Source organism: Equus przewalskii, chromosome 10, assembly GCF_037783145.1.
Source record: "Equus przewalskii isolate Varuska chromosome 10, EquPr2, whole genome shotgun sequence".
In the NCBI taxonomy this organism is placed as follows: domain Eukaryota; kingdom Metazoa; phylum Chordata; class Mammalia; order Perissodactyla; family Equidae; genus Equus; species Equus przewalskii.
In genome coordinates this window covers 50819970-50841202 of record NC_091840.1, presented here as the reverse complement: position 1 = coordinate 50841202, position 21233 = coordinate 50819970, and the positions used below count along the sequence as shown (strand labels likewise).

Here is a 21233-nt window from a genome sequence, read left to right as displayed (position 1 = left end):
GCAGGGTGTCATCCTCCTTCTGCCCTGCTTCCAGTGGCCATTTCTCAATGGGCTGTTCATTTTAAAGCTGGGACAAGAGGTCAGGATCAACTTCTTGGGCAGTTTTTGAACCAGCCATTTCTTGTGCTGCTGAGCAACCTATAGGAGGGCTGCCCTTGGGTCAGGTGACCATTAGGTCCAATCAGCTGTAGTCACTGGGATCAGGGGCAGGATTATGCAACCCTACTCGCCCCACCATAACACAAGTTAAAGATACAACTGGGGACAAAGTCACAGAACCCTTCAAGGGGGCTGTGGGGTATGCAGGCGCTTTGAGGCTTAGAATCTTCAAAAAGCATGGTGGCGCTGTCCCATGAAATTCTGTTCTCTGTATTTATTTCTGTTTTGTTGTGGGGGGTGAGTTACATGGCATCTGGTTGTCTTAGGAGAGGCATGTGGGGGCTTGTTTTTCTGGGGAGTCCCTTTCTCTGGGACTAGAGCAATGTGGTCAAAGAGTTGTCACGTGAGGCCCTGATCTCCAGATTTAGATGGAGATGCTGCTCTCGATGAGGGGAGGGTCCAGGTAGGTGTAGGGCAGCACCAGGCCCTGGTTCCGCACCCTGATGTCTTGGGAGATCTGGGCCAGGCGGCTCTGGAAGGCAGCGATGCTCTGCCGTGAGGCCTCCTCGGTGAAGTGCTCTTCTGGGTAGGTGCCCAGGGGCCGCTGCGGACCAACCACAAGGTTGAATGAAGGGGCTGCTGAGAAGCTGTCACCTGCCTTAGCCGGCTCTGGCCCCAGCCCTCCACCCTGAGGACCTGAACCAGCCTCTGTCTGAGCCTCATCCATGTCCCCTTCCCCCAACAGTTTCAAAAGGGGCGCCAGCTGGAGCGCGATCATCGGTTGTCTTTGCGGCTAAGGGTGACTGTGGATCATCTCATTTGGCCATTTGACCCTGCTTGTGAGATGTCCAAGGCTCATGTGTCCCCCTGGGAAGGTTCAGTGGGGTGAAGGGACCAGGCTTCTTGATGGCAGAGTAGGGTCTGGGCCAGGGAGGGGAAACAACACTCGTCCCTTACTCTAGAGCTGGCCTCACTCCCAGCCCCACACTTACTTGGTCTCCAGGCTCCTTGCTCAGCAGCCAGAGGGCTATGATGACATCACATGAAGCATTGACCGGTGGGAGGGTGGCTATGAACCCCTCCAGGCTTGCCTGGCCTTTGGAGGTGGGTGGTGGCAGCTGCATGCTGGGCGGCAGGTTGGGCATCCAGGCACAGTAGTCAAACTGAAGGCCAAGAGGGCAGAGTGAGGCCTAGAAGCCCGGCCCCTCCATCCCACCACCCCCAGTGCTGACCCTTCTCACCTGCCCACTACCGACGGCAGAGTGCTTGGCTGAGCAGTTGAATATCACCATGGTGACATACTGCACCAGGGCTTCCCGGGTCTCCAATGAGGAGGGAAGACCTGCAGGGAGAGTTGCACTGAGGCTGGGGCCACAAGGGTCCTGAGGACCGTGCTGCAGAGGCCTGAGGGTGGGGCTCAAGGGCTAAGGTCCCTGTACCTGAGCTCTCCCGGCCTAGGAAGCCCTTGGAGAAGATCTCCCACACCCAGGCCTGGAGTTCACTGTCATCGCGAACGGACACATCGCTCGGGTAGTAGATGCCAATTATTTCGGAGACAAAGCTGCAAGGTGCACCACGTTTGGGTTCAGTCCTAGCCTTCAATTCGATGTGCTCTGAGGAGCGCCCCTGCCCAGTCTTGTTAATGTTCAGTTTTCCTTGTCAAGAGCCTCTTTGGGCCCTCCCTCTCCTTCCCAGCCTTCCTGCTTCCCTCAAGCCCCCAGCTCTCTGGGGATGGCCCCCTTACTGCTCCACTGCACCCCAGATCTGCATCCCGTCATCCCGGTAGTAGTAGCCAGGGATGTCTTCAACTCCTCGGGCACGGATATCCTCAGGCAGACATAGGACGGAATAGTTCAGCTGTTCCATGCTCCTCTGTATCAACTCGGAGAAGCCTCTGAGGCCAAGGCCTGTGGACTGGGAGATGGGACTTCTGGGTACCAAAGCCCTTGCCCCAGAAGCAGGAGGTAGTTCTGGTAGGGGAGACAGGGCCACTCCCACCCCAGGACCCCAGATTCTTCAAACTGAACGAATGTGCCACCCCTACCCTCCCAAAGGCAGTGCTTACCCTGTCCACCACCCGCTTAGGGGTGATAAGCAGCTCGCGGGCCAGTGTGTTGATATGCAGGGTGTACCGTGTGTGCGGGACCAGCAGCTGTAAGGGCCAGAGAAGGCAGGGTCCAGTGAAGCCTCGGTGTTTCTGGCCCCAGACCTCCCCCTACCGAGGCACCCAGTCTTGTAAATCACTTGTGGAAAGAGATGACAGGGACAAGAGGGACAGCCCAGGACAGGGATGAGGGCTCCAGGTGCAGTGACAGGGCTGGCCTCCACCAGCATCTTGTTCTGTGATCTCAGGTATTATGCATTCCTCTCTCTGGGCATCAGATCATTGGGCAAATGAGGGGGCTGAGCTGGATGAGCACTATGAGCCCCTCAGCTCTGGCATCCAGTGCTTCCCAACCCCTGGGAAGGCAAAGAACCATGAAAACCAGGGCCTGGCAATGTAAAATCATCCCCCAGAGCCCACCTCTGAGGGTCAGGCCCAGGAGGCTGCCGGTGGTCAGAAAGAATCAGCTTGGATTAAAGAGGACAGAGGGGGGCCTGCATCTAGGACCCAGGAGACTGTCGAAGCAAGAACTGAGCAGCCACCCACCCTGTGTGTGGGAAATCCTGCCTTTCACAGAGGAGATGCGTCAGGTCCCTGGGCGAAATGAAGCTGGGCCATCTGAAGGCTTTGCAGAGCCCACCTTAGAGATATGGGTCTCCTTCCCAGGGCTCCCCCACCCCTGCTGCTATCTGCAGAAAACCTGTTGGTCCCTCAAAGCCATGTTCACACTTTGGCATCCACCAGCCCCAGGTCTCTCCTTTCCTAGGAGCTGGGCTTCTGTAATGGCTGTTGGCTGTTGGTCTGATCTCCCCTAAGAAGGGAACCTCTCTGGGGCACAGCCTGGTCTCACATGTGGTCCCTTCCTCGCTGCAGTCCCTATTCACCTCACCCCAGCTCAGGGCCTGCTGGAAAGCAGGCTCTCAGGGGAGCTGTGCAGGGAGATGTGGCTGAAGCTGGACTGTGGCTCTGCACCCCAGCCTGAAAGGATAGGGCCATGTGGGGACAGGCTGCCTTGAAGAGCCACCCCAAGGGGTAGGCCAAGTTTCAGGGACCTGAAGGCTTGGGGCACAGTCTGAGCCACCTTGCTGACCTTGAAGAGTGGGTGGCAGTGGGGCAGCTGGCGCAGTGTAGCCAGAACGAAGACCTCAGACAGTAGGTGTGTATGCAACAGGTGCGTGAGGGCCTCATGGACAGAGAAGTCAGCATTGCGCACCCAGGTCTTGGCCAGCAGCCAGTCCCACTTGTCATCACTGGGCAGGAAGATGGGGCTGTTGGGCCCGGGGGTCTGGCTGAGCTGTAGGAGAGGCCATTGGGGAGAGAGGAGGCCATGAGGGGTCTGTCAACCAATCAATCGGACCCCTCCCCACCCCGGCCCAGCCCCCTGGCCAGCTACTGACCTGGATGGCGAGGGGCAGCAGGAGCCCATGTCCTGGGCACTGGTATAGCAGGGTCATTGGGGCTGCAGAGAACTGAGGTCTCCCATTAATGACATTGGTACGGACACCAGAGAGGATGCCATGATCCACTAGGAACAGGGAGCCCCTCTGCAGGAGAGAGAAGGGGAGCTGGGGCTGCCACCTGGCTTTCTAAAGGATGGAGGGGGTGGAGCAGGGAGAAGACTTAGGGCTGGGAAAGGAGTGAGTGCAGTGGAGGGTGTTTTGCAGGCAGCACACAGTAGGTCCTTAATGAATGTGAGTGCTGCCCCTCTCCAGTGGGGTGGGCCTGAAGGCACTGTGATGGTACAGAGCCTGGACCTCAGCATCCCTCACCTCCAGCTCAGCCTGAAGACTGGTCCCAGGGCCCAGCACTGGAGCCACCATGGCATCAGTGACAGGGAAATTCTCTGGGAGGCGGCGACAACGGTGGATCAGGACAGGGTTGAGGCCATTCAGGAACTGGGAGGCAAAGAAGGCGTCTTCCTGCCAGTGCTCAAAAACATACTCTGTAGGGGGAAAGGGGAGATGGGGACTGGGTCACCCCAGCCCCAGAGATCTCCCCGAGCTTCATGGTGGAGTTACTCTTGGGTCATCCTAGGCTCCCTTCTCTTCTCACACTATATCTTTCTCAAGGTGACCTCCTCTCGTTCCTTGGCTTCAGTCACTGCCCATTCACCAAACAGCAAATCTTAGTCCCCAGCCCACCTGTCCCACTGTCTACCTGAAATCCCGACCCCAGGACTCACCAGCCTCAAATGCAGCGTATCTGAGACTGAACGTGGGTTCCTCCTTCAGCCCGGCCCCTCCCATTGCCTGGCATCCTGGGAAATGGCACCTCCATCCACCTGGCTGCTGTGGGAGAGCCTGGGGACCTCTCTTCCTCTTCTCATCACATCCCACTGATTCTCCATCCTGAGGACAGGTCCACCTGTCCACTCCATCTCTGCTGTCACTGCTTTGCTGAGGCCACCATCCTCTGCTGACCACGACCAGAGCCTCATAACTGGTCCTCCTGCTTCCACTCTTGTCCCCTAACAACCACCATCCACAGAGCACATATGGCCATGTTACTCCCTGGCTGACAGCCAGTTGAAGCTTCTTACTGCACTTAGGAAAGGCTCAAGTTCCTGCCAGGGCCTACACAGTCCTGCACGACCCAAGTCCCCTGTACCTCCCCTGCTGTGTCTCTTATCTTCCTTCTGTGACTCAATATCCATTGGCCACAGCAGATGCTTTCTTTCCCCCAAAGGTCTCCGATCTTTCCATCTTCAGGGCCTTCACAGGCACTATCCCCCGAGCCTGAAATGCTCTCTGTCCCCACACCCTATTCTTGGCACTGTTAACACCTACTCAACTTTGGGGTCTCAGCATAAAACTCACCTCCTTGGGAGAGATTTCCAGGACCCCACCCTCCCCCACCCCTGGACTAGGGCAGGTGCCCCTTTATACGCTCTCACGGAGCCGATGCGCAGGTTTCACAAGTGAAACTTGTTATTTTGGTTTTGAGCCTAATGTCCACTCGCCTGCTCTACTGTGAGCCCTGCGGGGACAAGGACTGTGTCCACAGTCCTAACCCAGGGTCTGATGTGCAGTAAGCCAACAAACATCGGTTGGATTAAAAGGCATTAGAAAGTGAGGGATGCCCCCAGTTCACATCCTCCTTTGTATCTGTGGAGAAGGTAAGGTCTGGCAAGGGACAGGGTCCTGCCTGGGGCCACACAGTGAATTGGTGCTGGGTTTTCTGAGACTCCTAGCAGCCATGAGTGCTGATGCCTCAGGAAAGAGGTCAGAAGCCCTGGCCCAAGCTCCTCACCGGTGGCTGGGGTCTTCTGGAAGTTCAACACCATTTCCATCTCACTCAGGCTCCTCCAGGACCCCTTGCGCTCCAGCAGCCCCTTGATTTTCAGCTCTGCAAACCTGCCAGAGGATGTGAAAGGTGGGGAGGGGGGAAGAGGCCCTGGGAGACCCTCCCCTGTCAGCTAGCTTTATCCCTCCTGGGATCTTGAACCAACCTCCAGGTCCTCAAGCAGCCACTGTCCCTGAGGTAGCCACAGCCCTCTAAGAATTGGTGGTGAGCAGAGGCCATGCCCTGGGTAGGCTGTCTGACCTATATCCCTCGTGGTGGGGGAGCTGAGTAGGGAAGAGCAGAAGGTAGGGGTCCTAGGGTATCTGAGGCCCAGGGGCAGGACAGGGGGCAGGACAGGGTGGGTGTCCTCACGCAGACTGTGCTCGCAGGTATAAGTTGGTGCTCTTGACTACAGAGTATTTGGTGTTGAGGTCCAGGTCTTTCACGGTTTCCATGTCCAAGCAGTGAGGCCAGCCTGGCTGGTAAGTCTTCCAGCTGGAGGGAGGAGCAAGAAGGTGGTCAGCAAGAAGCCTCAGGGAGCCCCTTGACTAGGGCAGAGGTAGTGGCAGTTCCCTTGGAGGTCCTGGTCAGAGGCAGCCCCCCTTCTACAAGCAGGGGCCTTCATGGGCTCTGTCCTTCCTCTCCACCCACAAGGCTGCAAGGGAGCTGCCATGTTCCCGCAGCAAGACTTCTGCCCTGGTCACAGTTGACTGGTGCAAGGTTGGGCACCTGACCACAGCTGGGCCTTCCCAGGGAACTGGTGATTGGGGCTGAGTCAGAGAGGCCATCTCTCTCTGGATATCTGGATTATAACATGTAAACACAGAGACTGTTAGTGATGGCCGTGTTCCACCGTGTGGACTGGGAGCCAAAGAAAGCTGTTCTGCAGAGAGAGAGAGAGAAAAGTGAAGCAGGAGAGAGAAGCATCTAGGGTACCCCAGAGACAGGGAGAGTGTCACTTTGGCTTCTGGCCTGTGAGATCTGGCTACACTTCCAGCCCTTCCTTCTGTGAAACCCTCTGTGTCCTGTAGACACATTCCTTTTGTTCCTGTCTACTAGCTGGAGTCTGTCTTTGTTCTTGCGACCATACAACTCCTGACTAACACAGCTGCGTCTCGAAGAGGGGAGGCTGTTGGGAAGCAGAGGGTGCAGGAGGCTTTAGTTGCCTTTGGCAGGCATCCCACTTGCTGGGGGAGCCCACCAATTTACTTTGCCCTGGCCTAAGGCATCTCTGAGTCTCACTATCAAGCAGGCAATACAGCCTGAAGACCTTTGAGTGAATTGGTAAAATCAGGTCCCTCTGAAGCTGAAGACCCCCAGCCAGTCCTCCTCTCATTCATTCTTTGGTTCACTCAAATCGCCTTTGGGTTTGAACTTTCAACTTCAAACGACAAATTTGCAATTAAAGCACACTGCCACCAGGTGGTGGCCAAACCCTGTTTCTCAAACTTTAATGTACAAAAGATTCACCTAGGCCTAGGCATCTTGGTAAAATGCAGATTCTGATTTAGTAGGTCTAGGGTAGGTGGGCCCAAGAGCCTGCATTTCTAACAAGTGCCCAGGTGATGCTGACACTGTGGATCTGAGACCTCACTTTAAGTATCGAGGGCCTCGACAGTTGCAACAGGGGTAACAGAGAGACATTATGAACAACAGTAACAGAATACATTTGCGCAGGCTTTGGCAGTTGTCTAGCTGCATTCTTAATGCAAATTTTCTCATTTGTTCTTCCTAATAAGACATATCAGACTGGCATTCTTAGTATCTTTTGCAGAAGAAAATAGGATCAAAGAGGTTAAATGAGGGGCTGGCTCAGTGGCATAGTGGTTAAGTTTGCGCATCCTGCTTTGGCAGCCTGGGGTTCGTGGATTCAGATCTCGGGTGCCAACCTACACACCACTCATCAAGCCATGCTGTGGTGGCGTCCCACATACAAAATAGTGGAAGATTGGCACAGATGTTAGCTCAGCAACAATCTTCCTCACCAAAAAAAAAGAAAAAAAGGGAAAAAAAGGCAAATGATTGCCTAAGATTTCACAGCTCCTTTCAGCAGATTGGCCCTGGGTCTCCTGACTCCTGTGTCTTTGTTTTGACAAGAAAGGAAGAAAGGCCACGCCATGGACACAGTAGACCTCCATATCTGTTCCTTCATCAGGGGCTATTGCTGGCAGATTTGGTGCAATGGTGTTCTTGGGGATATAATTCACAACATGTGGAATCACCAGGAACCACACGAGCCTGCAGCTGCTGTGTCCCCAGAGAACTGGAGCAGCGGCCTGTAGCCCAAGCTTCAGACAGCAGCAAAGTTGGCCAGACCACGATCTTTTGAAAATCTGCATCTGAGTGCAGTTCCTGGCTTTCTGCTTCAGGAATCCCCACCAGCGGCCTCAGCTCCTCTGCAGTCTCCATCCACCGCCAGAGTGGCCTTTCACACCCAGCTCTCCCTGCTGACCTCCAACAACACTGAGCCCAGAGCAGAGAAACAGCCCCCAGCTCACCCCTTGCCCTCCCTGGAGGATGAGTTTCTTGAGGTTTGAGGTGGTATATTTGCAGATCTGCCCACATTTCCGGGAGGACACAACAACTGATGTGTGAAAAAGGCCCAAGGCAAAGAAGACACCAGCAGGCACCAGTCATCTGAAAGCCTCGTTAAAACAATACTGCTCGCTCTCTTCCTTTGTGGTTTGATGACTTTCTTTAGGAATACTTATATTCCTTGCTGTCTATCTTTTGTGTATTTATTACAGGTTTTTGCTTTGTGGTTACCATGAGGCCTACATATAACAATTTATATCTATTTTAAATTTTTTTAAATGGCACTCATTAAAGACTGAAATAGTCAAAATTTGAGATACTGTTACATATTCAGTACTCTAAAAGTTCATGGACAACAATGAATTAAAAGGCACTTTAAAAAATCTAGGTTTTCACTACCACTTGAAAAAAACACTTAATGGTAGTAGTTTCTAAAAGCCGTCCCAGGTAATAAGGAACAGTTAGTGTTGGCACCAGAGGACCCTATCTGCATATGGTGGGTGAAAGAATCAGTCCACAGCACATATTTTGACCAGGGCTGCCTTGCACTCTTGCTCTCTACAAAAGAAGAAGAAAGGAGCAGAGAGGAACTACAAAAACAGCCCGTAAACAATTAACAAAATCCCAATAAGCACATACCTATCAATAATTTCTTTAAATGTAAATGAACCAAATTCTCCAATCAAAAGACATAGAGTTGCTGAACGTATTAAAAAAAAATCCATTTATATGCTGCTTACAGGAGACTCATTCTAGATATAAAGACACACACAGACTGAAAGTGAAGGGGTGGAAAAAGATATTCCATGCAAATGAAAACCAAAATAAATCTGGAGTAGCTATACTTATATCAGACAAAACAGACATTAAAACAAAGACTGTAATAAGAGACAAAGATGGGTATTATATAATGATAAAGGGGCCAATCCAATAAGAAAATATAATATTTATAAATATTTAAGCACCCAACACAGGAGCACCTAAATATCTAGAGAAAATAGTAACAGACCTAAAGGCAGAAATAGACAGCAAAATAATAATAGTAGGGTATTTTAATACCCCACTTCCATCAATGGATAGGTCATATGGACAGAAAATCAGTAAGGAAACATCAGCCTTAAACAACATGTTAGACCAGACGGACTTTATAGATATTTAGAGAACATTCCATCCAAAAGCAACAGAATACACATTCTTCTCAAGTGCACATGGAACATTTTCAAGGATAGATCATTTGTTAAACCACAAAACAAGTTGTAATAAATTTACCAGGATTGAAATCACATCAAGCATCTTTTCCAAACACAATGGTATGAAACTAGAAATTAATTACATGAAGAAGACGGAAAACGCAGAAATATATGAAGATTAAACAACATGATAATGAACTACCAATGGATCAAAGAAGAAATCAGGGGCCGGCCCTGTAGCTGAGTGGTTAGGTTCGCGTGCTCTGCTTCGGCAGCCCAGGGTTTTGCAGGTTTGGATCTTGGGCATGGACATGGCACCACTCGTCAGGCCACACTGAGGTGGCATCTCACATGCCACAACTAGAAGGACCCACAACTAAAAAAATATATACACAACTGTGTACTGGGAGGATTTGGGGAGAAAAAGCAGAAAAAGAAAAAAAACAAAAGATTGGCAAGAGTTGTTAGCTCAGGTGACAATCTAAAATTTAAAAAAAAAAGCTTCTGTACAGTAAAGGAAACCATCAACAAAATGAAAAGGTAAACCATTGAATGGGAGAAAATATCTGCAAATCATATATCTGATAAGGGGCTAATATCCAAAATATATAAAGAACTCATACAACTAGACGAAAAAGAAAACAACCCAATTTTTAAAAATGGGCAGAAGATCTAAACAGACATTTTTCTAAAGAAGATACACAAATGGACAACAGGTACATGAAAAGATGCTCAACATCATTAATCATCAGGGAAATGAAATCAAAACCACAGTGAGATATCACCTCACACCTGTTAGAAAAGCTATTATCAAAAAGATAAAACATAACAAGTGTTGGCGAGCGTTCTGAGAAAAGGCAACCCTCACGCACTGTTGGTAGGAACATAAAATTGGTGCAGCCATGATGGAAAATAGCATGGAGGTTCCTCAAAAAATTAAAACTAGATCTACCATATGATCCAGCAATTCCACTTCTGGGTATTATCTGAAAAAAATGGAAACTAACTTGAAAAAATATATGTACCACCATGTTCGTTGCAGCATTGTTCACAATAGCCAAGCTATGGAAGCAACTTAAGTGTCCATCAGCGGATGAATGGATAAAGAAACTGTAGTATATATATATACAATGGAATATTATTCAGCCATAAAAAAGAACGAAATCTTGCCATTTGTGACAACATGGATGGACCTCGAGGGCATTATGCTAAGTAAAATAAGTCAGGCAGAGAAAAATCCTATACACTCTCTCTCATATGTGGAATCTAAAACCACAACAGCAACAGCAACAAAACAAGCTCATGGATACAGAGAAAAGATTGGTGGTTGCTAGAGGCAGGGGATGAGGGGTGAGAGAAACGGGTGAAGGGGGTCAACAGGTAAAAAGAAAAAAAAAAGACAATAACAAAGAAATTATGGTGACCAAAAAAAAATCCTTAGCTTTCCCTCAGTTGTGCAAATACCCTACAGGGTGTGTAACCTAAGATCTGAGTCAAAGGACTCCCCAGTTAAACAGGGCCTCTCTACACATGCTAATCTGCACTATAGCTTTGGAGAGGGCAAACTAGGTCAGAAAAACACCCCACATTTGTAAAAAACAAAACAAAACAAAAACCAACATTGCTGCCCCCCACCTTCAATATCTGATTCAGTAGGTCTGAGAATTTGCATTTCTAACAAGTTCCCAGGTGATAGTTTCAGGTCTTAGGTTCAGAGAGTACAAAGCAGAGACGTTAGTCAGCATCATCACCAGGGACACCAGGCCGACCTTGGTGGGCGACGGCCCCACCCACCCACATACAGTAGACCCCTCCTCACCGGTACATCTCCTGCCTGGCCTGCAGCTCCTCCCGGCGCTGTTGCTGGAGCTTGGGGTGGTGGTCTGCCCAGGAGACCTTCGCTGTGGGAGGAGGGGAGTGAGTGAGGAAGGCAGAGAAACTCCCCCGACCTCTGGCCGCAGCCACTTTCCCCTCCACTCGAGCCACCACCTACCAGGTCCCCTCCCCCAGTAAGTACAGTTTCTCCCATACGCGGCTGCTACCTCCCCCTCGCCACAGCCTCACTAGCCCCTCATCTTCTGCCCCTTCTCTAGTGGCTACACCGGCTCACCTCTCCACTTCCCTTGCCCTTCACCCCCAATATCAGCCCCCCTCTCACTCCATGCCCTTTCCCCAGCCTCAGCCCATCCCCTCTCGCACCTGCCCCCTCCCGCAGCACCAGGCTCCCCGCCCCCTCCAGCCACTGGTAGGCCGGGAAGCGGAGCAGGGAGCCCCGCGGCGGCGTGAGCTGGAACGAGCGGCAGAACCAGGCGTCCGGAGCCAAGGGCCCGAGCAGGAGGGGCAGCGCCGGGGGCGCCTTGTGCACGCGCAGCAGCAGCACCGGGCCCACGTCCTGGGGGGACTTCACCTCGAAGTCCTCCTCCTGGGGAGGGGGACGGTAGGTTTACTATCTGAGAGGACCGTTCCTCCTCCTCCCTCCGCTGCCCCTACCCCTGCGCCCCATACACTCACAGCGCCCACAGTGAACTCTTTGCCGAGATGGTCCAGAGGCAGTCGGGGAGTCTCTCCCTGGGTCCCCACGATGGTAATAGACATTTTGTCCCAAGTGCCAGCCCCGAAGGCCTCCCCAGTGGACACCCTCACCCTGTACTTGGCCATGGTGCCACCCAGAGTCTGTCTCTCTGCTGCTGGCCCTACTGAAGAACGGGTGGCTCATCCTGAGAGATATACCCTGTGCCCCACCCCGCTCTACTTAGGAGGGTGTGGTTATTACCTGAACTCCCAGGGGGCCCCATTGTTGCCCCAAAAAGCATGCCCAGGCACAACCAACTGACTGAAGTTGGCTTTTAAGATGAAAGCCACTGTCATCCTCAAGGTAAACTATGGCCCAGGGCAATGTGGATCCAGACTAGAAGGGAGTTAGGACTGAACTACTCAAGAGACTGGGGAGGTTGAGTTAATTAGGGCTCTTGTTTGTAAGTAACAGATACCCACAAGAGACAACTTGAGCAAAAAGGAGGACTTATTATAAGAACACAAGGCCAGGAATACAACTGGGCCTCAGGGACAGAGTAGTGGCCAGGACGGGAGCATTGTAGGAACTCAGGAAATCCTCTCTCTCTGCCTCTCTTCTCTGCACGTCTGTTTTATCTCCTTTCTCTCTGTCTCTGTGTCTCTGTCTGTCCGTCTCTCCCTCCACCAGTTCTGTTTCCCGGTCCACATGGTAGATGGCTGCCGCACAGTTTGTTCTTTGTCTACGAGAGTAGACAGGTTTTGGAGTGTCTAGGTTCAAATTCCAAAGGGTTCTCGTTGACCCAGCCTGGACCAGGGACCCAACTCTGGTCCAATTATTTCTGTCCAGGAGGAAAAGTCACACAAAATGCCAGGTTGCCTGTGTCCACTGCAGCCATGTTGGTGACATTAATGAGCTATGGGGGTAGTGTGGATTTTCCACAAGTGTGCGGGGAGATCACTTCTGGTATTGACTGAGGGAATATCCCTGCACTTTATGTCAGTGTCACAATCCAATGTACACATCAGGATAGATGCGGAGAGGGCTGATGGCCACTCTGAGTTTATTATAACTGGCATTTCAATATATACATAGCTTACAGCTGTTAAACATACACAGGTGTTCTGGATGAAATAATTAGCGAATGCCAAGAATTCTTAGTGATTTCTCAAGGAGCCCTCCCTCGGCGTCTGTTTTGATATTATCATGTTATTGCTGTGCTCGTATATTTTTATCTTGGAGCAGGCAAGGTCTCTTAGGCAATGATATTGATATCGTTTCTCCATCTGTGCCCCCCCCCCCACCCCCAGCAGCGGATGCCTGTCCTAGGTTGCCTCCCCCTGCTGGAGGTCTTACCCGTCATTGGCTAACCAGCCTTCTCACCTCCTGGTCACAGTTTGTTGGCAAGCTTTTTCCAGTGATTAACCCTTCCTGTGTCAGAGGCAGCTACATTTCCCCGCTTTTTGTTTTTTAAAGCAAGGAAGGCTTCATGTTGTGCTGAGGCCAAAAGGCCCATCATAACCAATACTTGCTCTTGTTGACTTTGTTGTTTTTTCAGGGAGCACAGCAGACGTAAAACATAAACTATTAACATGGATAATATCAAAATCACACCAACATTAACAAATATGCATAAATAGAGGTCCGAGAACCAATTGGAGGGCTCTAGTCAGTGTAACCCATTTTCAATGCCTTGAAACATTTGTTGAGAGAACACCTTATGTACTTCTTGTAACTGCCTCTCTAACCGAGCTTGTAGCCCAGTGATGTCATTGGCCAGGGAGGTATTAAATGCCCCCTGTAAATGTTTTTTTTTTCATTCTTGCCAAGGTGTCAGCGAGCTATTATACGGTAGGAGGGTAACGCATTGCATGGTAAATTGCCAATCACATTTTAGTTTCATACGCATATTTAATGCACTTTACTGCTCTCCCAGCCACTCTACTGCTGCCTCTAATGCCTGCAATCGTGACATTTACCAAGACGGACTCCACCTTATGGGCTGTTTGAAAACTGTTAACCAAGGCAGTAGGAGCTGTAGCGGCTGATGCAATGATAATCACCGCAGACACAATGAACGTGATTAGTGTAGCCAAAAACCGCTTAGGGCGTAATTTTCTCATGGACTCAAGGAGGATATGTAGAGCATGCTCTTCGGAGCATGTCCGATTTAGAGAAACAGGTAACTAAATATGTGCTCTTCTTTTTAACACCATTACATATATCACATTCAATGAGGTTACATTATAATGTGTTAAACAATCAGAATACCAATATGGGGGAGAAATATTAACCACATACATACCAGAAGATTCTTGGATAGCAGGGACACTGTTTCCCCATAATAACACATAAGGATGGGTGGTACAAATCATTACGGTATCAGAAACATTTTTGACCAATGTTAGTAAATAATTGCCAGTTTCATTCCCATACTTGCCATGGGACAATTGTGATATAAAAGGCAACCCAATCCTCCATATTCCTTTGTGAGGGGCTGCACACTGTCTCATTGTAAGATAGTTGTAAAAGGGGTCCAGATAGGCTCTGTTCACTTCATGTTATAGGTTTCTGACTTGATCTGTTGAAGGCCCAAGTATGATTGTCACTCAAAAGATGTCCATGAGGTCCCTAATCCAGCACGTTGGCCCCAAAGATGTTGCCCCGCCTTGGATATGCTGTATGGCAAGGGGACCACTGTACTGAGTAATGTTTGTAACACCAATCAGTTTTTGGATGGCAAATTGGGATGCAAGGAACTTGTGTGACATGACTTTTGTCTTCGTAAGATGTTGATATAGCAGTAATGTATGTCAGATCGGCTGCCTGTTGTCCTTTCTTAGGTTGGTAATACAAATACATTTGTTCCTGAAAGGTGACACATGTTGTGCTTTTGTTTTAATAAACCATACAAAAAGGTGAATTGTTAGCATACATCACCAGAGGTCCTTCTTCCTTTTGGTGCAGGCCTGCATGTTGTTGTCAGGGTACCCCGGTTCCTCCTGTCCAATCAGAATCGTTAGAGGACAAAGGGGGATTGGCATGCCACCAAGTAACCGGGAGTAAAGAGAGGAGGATTAGGAATAAAGGCCCAATATGTGAGATTCTCATGTTCTGAAATCACCTCAACATGCATTAGAGAAGAAAAGAGGAAAAAGAAAAAAACTGATTTACTTATCCGTTTGTCCATTTTCTGGTAATTCCAGAGCAGGCCGTGCGCGTTTTGATGGAATGCACTCAATGCCTTTATCTGTCAAAACACAAAGAGCTCCTCTCTTCCCACATTTAACCATAAAAGGGCCCTCCCAGATATCCGTATAAGGACGTTTTAATCCACACTTTGCCAAGATATTGTGTCAAAACAGATGTGTGTAATGCTGGCCTTTGTTGGGCCATATGGTTCTGAGTTTGACCCATATATCTTTCTGCAGCTGATGTGCCATCCTCTGCTAGATTGAAAAAATTTAAAGTAAATAAGGTGTGATTGAGAATACCTTGCAGATCATTCTTATAATACTCATTTCCCCCTTTCATTTTTTGTAAAGCATCCTTTAGCATTCTATGACATCGCTCAATAATAGCTTGTCCCGTAGAATTATAGGGGATGCCAGTTTTATGGATAATATTCCAATTTGCACAAAATTGGCGGAAAATTTGCACTGAGAACTCAGGACCATTATCAGTTTTAATGCATGTAGGAGACCTCACGAAAGCAAATATAGCAAGCCAACGACGAATGACTTGTTTAGCGCTACTTTTTGTATGTGCCGATGCGAAAAGAAATCGAGAGTGAGTGTCAACAGAAGCGATAATATACTTGAAACGTCCAAAAGGTGAAAATATTGTTGTGTTCGTTTGCCAAAGATCATTGCTGTATAGTCCATGAGGGTTAACCCCATCAGCAGCGAAGGGAGAGGTGGCTAGGGAAGATTGTTGACAGCCTGGGCAACCAGCAACTATTTGTCCAGCCTGTCGTTTTGTTAAGTGAAAGTGCAAGCACAGGGCTGGAGCATTGCAATGATGTAAGGCGTGAAACAAACGTGCTGCTGTAAACGCAGGACAGTCAAGTCAAACATTGGCTACAACAGAATCAACAATAGCATTTCCTTGAGATAAAGGACCAGGAAGAGGAGTGTGAGAGCGTATGTGTGCAATAAAGCAGGAGTGAGTACGCTGGGACAATAATTGCTTGATTTTCAGAAAATGAGTGAAAATATCTTGTGTGGTTTGATGAAAGTTTAAAACAGAGGGCAAAAGCGGGACAGCATTAGCTACATAAGCAGAATCCATAAGAATATTCAAAGGAACAGAAGGAAAGGTGCACAGCTGCCAATTCTGCAATTTGAGTAGTTGAATGTCCGTGAGAGACTTTGGTCTGCCAGTCACTATTAGCAAACCAAGCTATACTGGCTTTTCTGTTTTTTCCGGAGCTGTCAGTGAACAAGTTAAGGCATCAGGAATAGGTTGCGAAGAGAGAACCGAGGAGATGATCAAACTGAGAAGATGTGCAAGGTAAAAAAATGGTCTGAGGGTCAGCGCCTCGCAATTGTAAACACCGTAAACATCCCCTTTGAATAACCTCTGCTATTCCATCAAAATATGTATAGAGTACCTTATCTGGTGTGTGGGGCAAGTATATCCACTCCAAGCATTTTATAACCTTGCCCGCTTTTTGAAAGACGATAACAGTAGGACTCTTAGGTGTGTTTATCACATAAAGGCATAAGGGAATTTTCTGGATCAAAGCGATTTAAAAATTGGGAGGTTAGAACCTTGTTTACTAGGCTTAGTTCTCGTTTTGCCTCAGGGATAAGAGTGCGTGTAGAAGAGAGGGAAGAATCACCATGTATCAAGGAAAACAAGTGACTCAGAGAATGTGTCGGGATGCCAAGAAAAGGATGTATCCAACTGATATTTCCTGAAAGCTGTTGCAATGTAACTAATGTTAAAGTATTGGGTATGGAAATAGAGGGAATGCATGGCTTTGCCAGGTGTCTATCAATCATCAATCCTAGAAATTTCCAGGGGGAGGTAAACTGTACCCTATCTTGAGCCTTAAGCAGGCCTTTGCCTTTTAGCAATTCAATTAATTGTTGGTATGCTGTTAATGAAAAATTTTTAGTTGGTGCTGCTAATAAAATATCATCCATATAATGGTAAGGTTGTATAGTAGGGTATTTGCTTCGAAAAGTTAATAACACATCTCCTACTAATTGTTGGCATATGGTAGGACTGTTTTTCATGCCCTGAGGCAAGACCTTCCACTGATATCTCTGGGGGACCTCTTGATTGTTATATACTGGGACAGTGAATGCGAGCTTTTCCCTATCAGCGGCACACAAAGGTAGAGAAAAGAAACAGTCTCTAATGTCAGTAACAACAATTTGCCAATTCTCAGGTATTAAAGAAGGGTTTGGCAATCCCTTCTGTAAAGCCCCCATAGGTTGCATGACAGCATTAATTGCCCTTAAGTCCTGAAGTAATCTCCATTTTTCAGATTTCTTCTTTATCACAAATACTGGGGTGTCTGAAGGTACGATATGGCCTAACTTTAGTTGCTCCTGTGCTAGCATCTTTAAAGCCTATAATTTTTCTTTTGGAAGGGGTCACTGATCTATCCATACAGGCGTGGTAGTTGTCCATTGAAGAGGTATGGGAGGAATGTTAATAACATCAGCGGCCCCTAGGAAAAAGGCTTAACGAACGTTTAGAGATAGTTTCCATTGAGAAAGCAAATCTCACCCCTGTCGACGAAAATAATCCATAACCAATCTACAAATGAAAATTTGGGTGAGTTTATTCTGAGCTTAAATCTGAGGATTATAACCCGGGAGAGTCTTTCCACAAAGGAACAGAGCACTCCAAAGAAGTGGGGGTATACAGGGTGGTTATATACCCTCAAAGAGTATGTTTCACATATGATTGAAATGTCCCTTTTACAATAGTCAGGAGGCTGCTCTATCCGTATAGCCATTGATGGAAATGGCAGATAGGTCTGCTGTCTCAGTGAACCCCGCAGGCTGGCAGGTCTGTTGCCTCAAGCTGGGTGGTCACGGATGAGCGCTACAATCAGTTCCCAGCCTAAAGAAAGATGCTTAATCTTTAAGGAGATGCCAACATTGGGAGGGGGAGGGAAGTTGCACCTTTATCTCAAAATGTCTAAGCAGATATACAATGCATGCTCAATGGCCACAGTCAGGCCCTTTTGGAAAAACAAAGTCAGGCCGAATTAGGTTTATACCAAATGGCTTCCTCATATACTCCAATATATCCTATTGCTTGCCATTTTTATTTGTCACCCCCATAGGGAGTATGGAGTTGGAAGAACGTAGGGTGTAATTAAGGCAATTCTGTTTTCAGGTCCTCTGACTTTGAGTACGTGATCACTCCCCTCGGGTGTCATAAGCCCCCCTACACCTTGTACAGATGCAGAGGTTTGCTTTTTAGGCCAATGGGGAGGCCAAGTGGGCGAGGCTATGAAGCACCGTCGCCAGTGTGGCCGAAGCCACTGGCCCCCCTCTTGGCAGCGGAGCTCCCCAAACTTCATTTTTCGGGGCACTGGGGAGTGTGCCCCATTTCGAGTTTCCCGACGCCAAATTATGATTGGTTAGATTACCATCTACATTAATTTTAGAGCAATGTTGATTCGCCCAATGGAATCCCCTTCAGCACCGAGGACATGGTTTAGAAGGCGGCTTTTTAATATCGGCTGGCCCTCCTTTACCAGGGATATCTTTTGGACCGGACTTGCACTGTTTTGCATGGTGTCCAGCTCTTCCGCACTTAAAACAGGCATTATCAAAAAGCACCTTTGGGCAGCTGCGAAAACGCTGCTGCCATTACTTTGGCCACATGACTATGAGTTCCTACTTCCTGACACGCTGGCAGCATATCCCCTAAAGTGTGAGTTCGCCCTTTAAGGTGAGACATAGCAGACTGGCAATCAGCATTAGCATTTTCAAAAGCTATTTTCAACAGGATAATTTGAGCTGCTTCAGGATGAGCTATTTGTCTCTCAATTGCCTGCTGGAGACGGTCAATAAATTCTATGTATGGCTCGTTTGGCCCTTGTTGGACATTCACAAAGGAATTGGGGGCTTTGTCTGCCCCTGAAGGGGGAGTTGCCTTCCAGGCTGCTAATGCCACCTCTGAACATTGTCTATGCAACATTCCATTTGCCTCAGCCTGTGCTTGAGGCGTCGCATATTGGCCGACCCCCTGTAGCATGTCGGCACTGATTGGGAGAGGGGGGTTTAAAGATAGATTATCCATAGATTGGGATACAGATATCTCCTTATACTCAGACCTGAAAAGAGTATATTCAGCATGCGACAAATGAGTCTTTGTGAGCAAAAGCCAATCACAGGGTAGCATATCATAACTGGCTCCTAGTGCCCTATCATCCCAACAGTGAAAGGTGACTGCACTCCATTCTCTCTAATGCTCTTTTTCAGCTCCTTAAACACCCCGAAAAGAAGGGATTCATGTTCTCTTCACCCATGATTGACCATCATGGGGAAGGCACAGGAAAAAACATCAGGATCTCCATGATTTAATCCTTCCCGAAGGCAATTATGAACAACACTATACTGCCTGGAATCAACATACGGGGCTGGTGGAGTACAAGGTGGAGCAGTAGGCAAGACAGGAGGGTTCTTGAAGGCGAAACGCCTCTCTAAAAGAGGGGGGAATGGTAAATCATCATCGTCTGAGGACGTCTGTTCAAAATTTGTCTGAGACTTACTAACGGCCTTTTTAAAAGAGTCTCTTGGCGGCGAGCAAGGTGGAGGAGGCAGTGGTGGCGCCTCCTCAGCTTTGCCTGAAGGGCGCTCCTGTGAACGAGGCCGAGTTTTCCTCATCCCATAGATCCCACAAAGGGAACAGCGCAGTACGTACTGTTCCCAAAGTCGTTAAGATATGTACGTCCTTTAAAGATTTTAAAAGGCCATGCTCAAAGTGAGACTTTACTGCCTTGCCAGCCCTTTCCCACAACTCAATGTCCAAGGTGCCATCCTCAGGGAACCAGGGGCAATGTGTAGATATTGCAATATCCTCTGTAACTCTGCAGGAGAAATCGAAACTGAAATCAAGGCGTGAGCAGGGGACAAGTAAGGTATTAATATCAACTGAGCTATCCTCGTAAAAGCTTCTATCACATAATAACCAGATAAAAGGACCATGATTTTTATTTCACCTTGATAGTCAGCATCAATTACCCCGGGAATGATGTTTAAGCCCTTCAAAGCTGAACTAGAGCGTCCCATTAATAACCCAAAATATCCTGATTGTAAAGGTCCCCATACATTGGTAGGAACAAGAAAGGTTTCGTCAGCACGATCTATGACGACTGTCTCTGAAGCCATGAGATCCACTCCGGCACTTCCTGACGAGGCCGCCACTAAATCATTCACATAGAGTCGGCCTGCTGATTGAGAGCTCCCCAAATTTGATTTATCGGGGCACTGGGGAGCATGCCCCGTTTCGAGTTTCCCGACGCCAAGTCACGGTTGATTAGAGATATTGCCAGCAATATCCTCTGTAACTTGGCAGGAGAAACCGAAACTGAAATCGCGTTCAGCAGCCGCTGAAGTGTCTTAAAGTATAATTTCTGCTGAGTCACCAATTGTTGGCCCATCATTCTCACAGCAGACCGCCGAAAGGCGATTGAAATTCCCCCATATCGTTACTCACCAATAATGCCGCCGATCTTGGATCATGTCGGGGTCGCCATATGTCGGTGTCACAATCCAATGTACACATCAGGATAGATGCGGAGAGGGCTGATGGCCACTCTGAGTTTATTATAACCGGCGTTTCAATATATACATAGCTTACAGCTGTTAAACATACACAGGTGTTCTGGATGAAATAATTAGCGAATACCAAGAATTCTTAGTGATTTCTCAAGGAGCCCTCCCTCGGCATCTGTTTTGATATTATCATGTTATTGCTGTGCTCGTATATTTTTATCTCGGAGCAGGCAAGGTCTCTTAGGCAATGGCCCCTCCTGCTCCCGATATCGATATATCGTTTCTCCATCTGTGCCCCCGGGTGGCCGATGCCTGTCTTAGGTAGCCTCCCCCTGGAGGTCTTACCCGTCATTGGCTAACTGGCCTTCTCACCTCCTGGTCACAGTTTGTTGGCAAGCTTTTTCCAGTGATTATTAACCCTTCCTGTGTCAGAGGTGGCTATACTTTAAACAGTAGATACTTATTTGGGTAATTAGAACTGCAATTCTGGAGACACAGATTTAGGCAGAAACCCAAAATGTGTTCTGAGGAAGACAGAGGAGGCAAGGGTTTATAATGGCAAAAAGAGAGAAATCACACAGGTTGTTGTGCAAAATTTGTGATTGGTGCTGGCCCGATCCATTGGGTGATTCTTCTGCTTTGTGTGGCACAGACAAAGATACTTGGTGGTATTCAGGACAGATAGGCTGGAATCCTAGGATTAAGAAGTCTTTATTCACATGTCTGGCAACTTGAAGTGGATGGCTGGAAGGCTGGAGGCA

General features: G+C 48.5%; 1 protein-coding gene across 2 annotated transcripts; it reads right to left on the bottom strand.

Annotated features, from left to right (window-relative positions):
* Positions 1-358: 358 nt before the first annotated feature.
* On the bottom strand, positions 359-20825 carry ALOX15B (arachidonate 15-lipoxygenase type B). 2 transcript variants are annotated; one of them, XM_070563310.1, is made up of 14 exons: positions 20414-20825; positions 11410-11632; positions 11030-11111; positions 5858-5980; positions 5453-5556; positions 3973-4145; positions 3601-3747; positions 3294-3497; positions 2165-2251; positions 1844-2013; positions 1539-1660; positions 1341-1441; positions 1092-1262; positions 359-703 (listed from the first exon to the last, which is right to left on the bottom strand). In XM_070563310.1, exons 1-14 carry the CDS (start codon positions 20480-20482, stop codon positions 524-526), a joined length of 1956 nt encoding a protein of 651 aa, XP_070419411.1. In that variant the 5' UTR covers positions 20483-20825; the 3' UTR covers positions 359-523. The 2 variants fall into 2 exon arrangements, with proteins under 2 accessions (XP_070419411.1, XP_008538142.1); XM_008539920.2 differs by lacking the exon at positions 20414-20825 and adding an exon at positions 11722-12142.
* Between the last annotated feature and the right edge of the window lie 408 nt (positions 20826-21233).